Source organism: Rutidosis leptorrhynchoides, chromosome 8, assembly GCF_046630445.1.
Source record: "Rutidosis leptorrhynchoides isolate AG116_Rl617_1_P2 chromosome 8, CSIRO_AGI_Rlap_v1, whole genome shotgun sequence".
NCBI lineage: Eukaryota > Viridiplantae > Streptophyta > Magnoliopsida > Asterales > Asteraceae > Rutidosis > Rutidosis leptorrhynchoides.
Genome location: NC_092340.1, coordinates 283,036,878 through 283,043,868, shown reverse-complemented (window position 1 = coordinate 283,043,868; position 6,991 = coordinate 283,036,878). Strand labels below are relative to the sequence as shown.

Here is a 6,991-nt window from a genome sequence, read left to right as displayed (position 1 = left end):
CGATTTGTAATAACCATCTTGCGAAATTAGCATTGTCTTCTTTTTGTATCGTGGAAAGGTTTGGCTGATGCAGTCGCATATTTTCCTCTAAAGTGATGGTTGTAAATTTCTTCCATAGGTAGGAATTTGCTATAGATGCATTTAGGATTTCACGTTTTCCGCATCTTTTCATGACAGGAAGAGTTTGGCGGAAATCACCACCTAATATGAATGTTAGACCCCCAAAAGGAATTTTTGGAGAATCGTAGATATCCCTTAGTGTCCTATCGAGGGTTTCCAAACACTTTTGGTCATTCATTGGAACTTCATCCCAAATGATTAGTTCCGTTTTTTTAGAAGTGATGCCATTTGCATTTTTTCTTAATATTGCACATACTCTCATCGGTCAAATCGATAGGAATCTTGAATCTTGAATGGGCGGTCCGACCGGCAGGTAGTAACAGGGAGACAATCCCGGATGATGCCATAGTGAGCACTATTTTTCCATCAGCTCGAAAGGCGGTTGTAATTGCCTTCCAAAGAAAGGTTTTGCCCGTTCCGCCATGACCATAGACAAATATTAGTTCTTGCTTTCGACTGCTATTTGAACTGATGACTAAATTGTAGATCATTAGTTGCTTGCTATTTAATTTCGATTCAAGTATGATTTTTTCAGCAAGCAACGTTTCGCGATCGTAATTCTTTTCTTCCATTATAAGTCTGTTCTGAAGATCATCAATCAGATGTTGAGGAATTCTAGGGAGACCAAAATCGGAAACGGACTTGGAATACTAATTTAACAAAATCTGCAATTCATAGAGAACATAACCCTCTAATTCCTCTGAATTTACATATATCCTTGATATACGTAAGGATGACGCGACCCTAATCGGTATGTCATCAGACATTAATTTCCAACATTGTTTCCATAGCTTTAGAGGGTCCGCGACATCACAGAATTGAAGTATATAAGAAAACAGTGAGCGTCATTGGGCCGAAGTTGCTGTTGCGGCTGCTTCTTCCATTGCTGTGAACCATTCTTTATCGTCACCTAATAGGCCCATAGCAAGACACGCTTCCAGGTAAGTTGAGTGAGCATTATTCTTTATGTTCATCAGATCTTCAAATGAAGTACTACCTTTCTGATGGCATAATAGCATCCGCAGATAAAATACTTCACCGAATGCAGGATGCATGTATGTGAGCCGACATATAGATGGCTTATTCAGATTGCATCTTCTTTTCCACCTTTTATGGTCGTCATCCCAGACACATTCTAGAGGAAAGTCAAGATATGTTAGATGTCTTCCATCGCTAGAATTTCTGTTATAAAACAGCCATTCTGTCAATGTTGTTTTCTTAGAAACCGGGTTGTTCACAATCGATTTTAGACGCTAATTGGAGTGAAACTTAACTAACTGCATATATTTCAAATGAACAGCAAGTATTTGCACGGCAGGTTCACGACTGTGAATTGGAAAGTTAAATATTCCCCAGCATGCCTCGGGCGCACAGATAAACCGAGCGTCAACAAAGTTTTTTATTTCATAAACGTTCAGATTCTGTACAATGTCGGCAGAAGTGCTACAACCAACGGGTCTGGGAATGTAAGAGGCAACACGATCGGTTCCCTTGGATATATATTTGAATAGATATTTGATAAGCATCGACCAGCAGCACCATTCAACATTGATGTGCGTGTGAAAACGTAAACATAGTACACGGTTATACGGTACTACGGAACCGTTATCAAGCATGAAAATCTTCTTGTTGGCTGAGATACCCAGATTGCGCCTTCGGTAATGCACATAACCATCTTTATCGAAATACGTTTGTTCATTGAACGGTTTAGGGAATTTCTTGGAACAAAAAATTCTCGCGTAGTTTCTAATTCCTCCATACAGGGAGCTTTTTTGTTTAGCAAGCCGCAAGGACCATGCATCATCATATCGGACACAACTCTAAAACCATCAGGGTCTCTATCGGGGTCTGGTAATTCGGCTGAAATGAATCGGTCCACATCCTGTGGTTGATAAGATCTCAGAGACGGCTTTATCCATAATAATGTATGACAATGTGGAAGCCCCCTTTTCTGAAACTCGATAGTATAAAGCACTGCACAAACAATAAAAAAATAATTAAATTTTTGTATAAATAAATCACAGTTTAAAAAAGTATATTAAGAAACTAAATTACACACCACATTTATGCAAAAACTAAGCAATAAAATATAAAATACAATAACGTATTATAAATTTAGTAAAAGTTAGCTGTAATTATTCGGCCAATTATTATTCAGCACTTGCATTTCATATCAGCAAATGATAATCACATGTCATATGGACCTACTTTATGTCCTTTACCATAAACGGATATACGTACATAAAATGACCAACAATCTGGCCATTAAATTTAATTATAGACGATAGCGACCCATTTTATCTTAAAGTGACAATTTTTATGCCAATCAGCATAGTTCCGTCCCAATATATAGTCTGAACTGCTTAGTCATCCTCTTTTATATGCTAATTTTTAAATAACTTATATATGCTAACTTATATATGCTAATTTTTAAATAACTTATATATGCTAATTTTTAAAAAGGTCATTAGATGTGTTAACAATGCGTAATTAGTAACGTCAATACCAAATAACATAGATTTATGGAAAAAACCAAGAGATTATAATAATATTGTAAACATACTAGCTGTTGAAGGACCGAATAATTCTTCCTTTTTTAGAACAGACACAAATTGCTTGACTTTCATATTGAAAATCCTAGCGACGATGTCACCACGATCAGTCGAAGTTAACCCCAGAAAGTTACGCAAGTACCTTCTGATTTCCGGGAACTTAGCATTGCAAGTAAATGTAATGAAAAACTTTGGATTGCCATGCACACGACATATAGTAAGTGCATCCAGATAGTGACTATATACATGTATCTCGGACCTCCCGTGAACGATGCGGGTAATATGGTCCTCGAACCAACATCAGCCCCATAATGGTCTCCTCTGTTTATAGCATCATACAATCCAGACAGATACTCGTTACGTATATTTTGCTGATTGTTTCTCACGTAATCCAGCCTATTTAACTCAATGCTACAGTAAGCGGTGACAACATACTGTTGAAATAACCTACCACATTTAGATAACAGACCAAACATATTATACCTATCATGTAATTGATAAGTATAGAACATGTTCATGGTCATCTTATCCTTTCTCCGACCGCCACCTCCACGCATGTTTCTCATTCTCAGTTCCGGATGGTATCCCGATTGCCCATACACAAATAGTAACAGAAACTGCAGAGACATATAAGAGGGATGCAGTTTATTAACACGTCTAGGCGTACCACCCTTATACTCTATGATCATATCATAATCAGTTCTAGTACTATCACCCGAATAAAAAACAATAGCACCAATAACATCGCTAGTAGGCAAGTCGTATTGCCTTGTGCCAACAACACTATAAATCCTGATACGTAAATCTGGAACATCATTCATCTCGATCCTGTCTCTTGAAGTTCTAAATAACTTAACTAATTCATTCTTAGCATCTAGTACTTCTAATAGCTCCCTAACAATCTCAACCTTAAGAACATCGGAGTTGTTCCCACCAAAGAACCTCATTCTATTTTGGACCTCGTTTACGGTATCATATATATAGTTGCAAAAATCGGGGAGGATTACCCTCCTTCGGACACAGTGACCCAATCCAATGATAAACTTGGCACGATATCTTAAATACATATGGTCCTCTACTGCTATTAATAGTATCATCAATTTGAGCTCCATATGACGCCATGCTAAACATCTGATTATACGCTCGAATATTATCGACATAATTTTTGTTACTTAATAGTTGCACAAAGATAGCAGGAGGTTCTTCTTCACGTGGTAGATCGACACGACCCCCTTCACAACAACGATTAAACCTTATAGTTCTTGAAGAGGTCTTTAACCTTTCATCGTACCAAAACATAGCACCACAAAACGAACAAACACAATTACAATCACCAATGTCATCATATGCGTTCGTCACCCCTGATTATCAATTTAAAAGTAACGTTAGTTAAACTGTCTCGTAAATTTTATAAACTTCTAGCTAGAAAACAATTATCCACGATACCTTCAATATCATTCAAAGAGCGGGCAGACTGTGTAATACATACAGCAGAAGATGATCCGGCTATAAAAAAGAACGAAAATCGGTTAATGATAATTGGAAAATGATGCACAAAAAATTGCATATATACGAAATAAAATCAACGAACCTGTATGTTCACGCGAAGAAGCAAATGGCGAGCCAGAACCACCACAGAGACCAGTTGGAAATGAAGTTGAGGAAGTCATGCAACTACTTACATTGGTTGGGTTATCATTCCGAAGACATATATTATTAATTACTTTTTTCTTTTTTCTAGTTGAATTTAAATCCATATTACCACTTCCACCATCAAAAACAGATGGTGCACCATGTTCTGACACTTGAGTAATTCGTTTTTTAGGTGGCATTATTGAGCCTTACCCGTCCCAATGTAGTGAGTAACTAAGAAGTAAAGACCACACAACCGAAGACAGATAAAAGACAATAGAAATATCTTAAAACTACCACGTATAATTCACCAAATAAGCCGAAAAAGTAAACCTCCAATAAACATATAACTTTCAATGCTAAGTATATATAATTAAAGACCGAGAAAAAAACAGAACATAGAAATAAGAAAAACATATCATTAGGTGTACAGAAAAATTAAGAAAATAATGTTGATATTACTTCATAAATACCTGACTATGGCGGTGAAGCACAAATTTGGAAGATAAACGTGGCGAAATTAGGACAATAACAGCACCAATAAACAAACCTGATGAAACAGCAAAGTAAACGAATGTTAACTGCAGCAACAGTACATATTAATATTTTCATATTGTTTTTTCAATTTTTTAGCAACAATAATATACAAAGAAAGAACAAAAATAATAGCAAACATTGAGCATTCATCTTCAGACTCTAAATTAAAATGCAAAAAAGAAACACTCTTTAGTGTAAAACTCAATTCAAGATAAGCAGAAATTGATACACAAATCTACAAATAAACCTAGAACAGAAAATTAAGAGTGAAAGACACAATGCTAATTCAAAGAGAAGTTCCAATTCCCTCATCCAAATACACCCTCAGCCAAAACCAAATCGAATATTAGTGGTTTTCATTTAACTCAATCGGTAAGATCAGCTTATTCTTCTTCTCTGACTCCTACTTTGTACCATAAGTAACTTCATAATTCATCAAATATATTACATGACCTAATACCAATTGATAGGTCAGATTATGTTGAGATTGAGAGAAATGATAAGATAGAATGAGATTCGGTATGTAGGAAGGAGACTCGGTATGAGAGAGAATCGGTAAAATTACATTCCACAGCTTCTAGAACTCGGTTACAATACAATGGCTATCTAATTAGGACTACTTAGGTTCCTTATATAGCCCTCTTCTAAGGAACCTTCATTTAAGCTTAATTCACATTAACACTATACAACTTCGGGGTCCTAACAATCTCCCCCTTAGTGTTAAATGTGAACTTTACAATATAATCCTATCATGAAATCTTGAGAGGTCCAAACGTTAGTTTCCATCGTGAGCCATCTGGTTTTGAAACTTTTACTTGATTTTCTGAAATTTGCTTAGAAGTTTTCCAGACTCCCCACGCTTTCCTTGGATCTCCCTCATGTAATGGATATTCATCCATTTCCTTGAAATACATTCTCTTTCTCTGGCCACGAAGAATCTCAAATTGTCTTGTACGGATTCGGAGCTTTAAACGATCTCTGATATGCTTTTAAACTCTCCATGACCCATTTTTGTATCAAAATCATCAACCTTGCTTTGACAAATTTTAAGATACTTCAGTGCAGCCTTAAGTGTTCCATCTGAATATTTGTTCAGCTCTTCAGTACGAATGAACATCTTTTCTTTTTGAGAATTTACAAATACAAACCCTTCGGGTTCGAATTGCATTTGAAACATCCTCATATCCTTCAGTCCCTCCGTAAATTGATTCGGACACGTTATTCAAATCTTTTTCTTATTTGCTTCGAGACCTATTTGAAAATCTTCACGTCTCATCAGTTTAATTGTCTCCATCATGTATCTTTTCACAGCTTCCAAAGCTTGAGCTTTAGCAAAAGGTCAAATGGTGATTATACTGAGGTAGTTGTAGATGTGAATGATGTCAAGCATATCAAGATTATGAAAATCTGCTTCTGTGAACTTGTACTCTTTCTCATCTTCTCTATAACGTGGAACTGACTGATGACGTCTTTCTTTTCACTTATCTCTACTCCAACTCGAGCAATATTCAACACTTCTGAAATACGATATTTTCTTTGAAGCCACAAATCATCTTCATCTTTGTTGATATGTTTCCTCCACATAAACTCATACCAATTCCTTTCACTTGCTGGAAGCAATCGTGAACCTATATAAGTAAACCTTTTACTCCTTGGTGTATCATTGATGCGGAAGATCTTGTAAGCATTTTCTTCGATGAATGTGTTTCGTAACGTTATAAAATCATGTTCAACTCCCAATAACAATCTTTGTTCCTGATTCTTAAAGAATATTCCATGGTTGTATTTGAATCTGGAATTTACTGTTTCACTTGATGTAGATGTACCAGAAGTTGAGCTTGTGAAGCTGATGAAGACCTCACACCACCACCCTTGGTTGAAATGTTCACCGATAGATATTCTCCATCTACTCCTATCTCCCCCTCATGGCTATTCTGAGAATCAGAATCGTCATGTTCATCATCATGGTGAGGACTTAAAGGAGAAGAACAGGAAGTAAGTGGATATCGAACACAAGCACGAAACAATACTTGAATCGAAGTGCGATGAAGAACATCAAGATTGACTCTAGAAAACATACGACTGAAATATTCTTGCTCCAAAGCATCATAGAAATGTGGTAAACGAGAGGGTGATGGTGGAAAAGTAAC

At 36.4% G+C, this 6,991-nt stretch overlaps 1 protein-coding gene across 1 annotated transcript; it reads right to left on the bottom strand.

Annotated features, from left to right (window-relative positions):
• Nucleotides 1-332: 332 nt before the first annotated feature.
• On the bottom strand, nucleotides 333-3,619 carry LOC139864262 (uncharacterized). Its single transcript, XM_071852840.1, has 3 exons — nucleotides 2,932-3,619; nucleotides 1,763-2,094; nucleotides 333-770 (listed from the first exon to the last, which is right to left on the bottom strand). The coding sequence occupies exons 1-3, from the start codon at nucleotides 3,617-3,619 to the stop codon at nucleotides 333-335; spliced, it is 1,458 nt and encodes a 485-aa protein (XP_071708941.1).
• Between the last annotated feature and the right edge of the window lie 3,372 nt (nucleotides 3,620-6,991).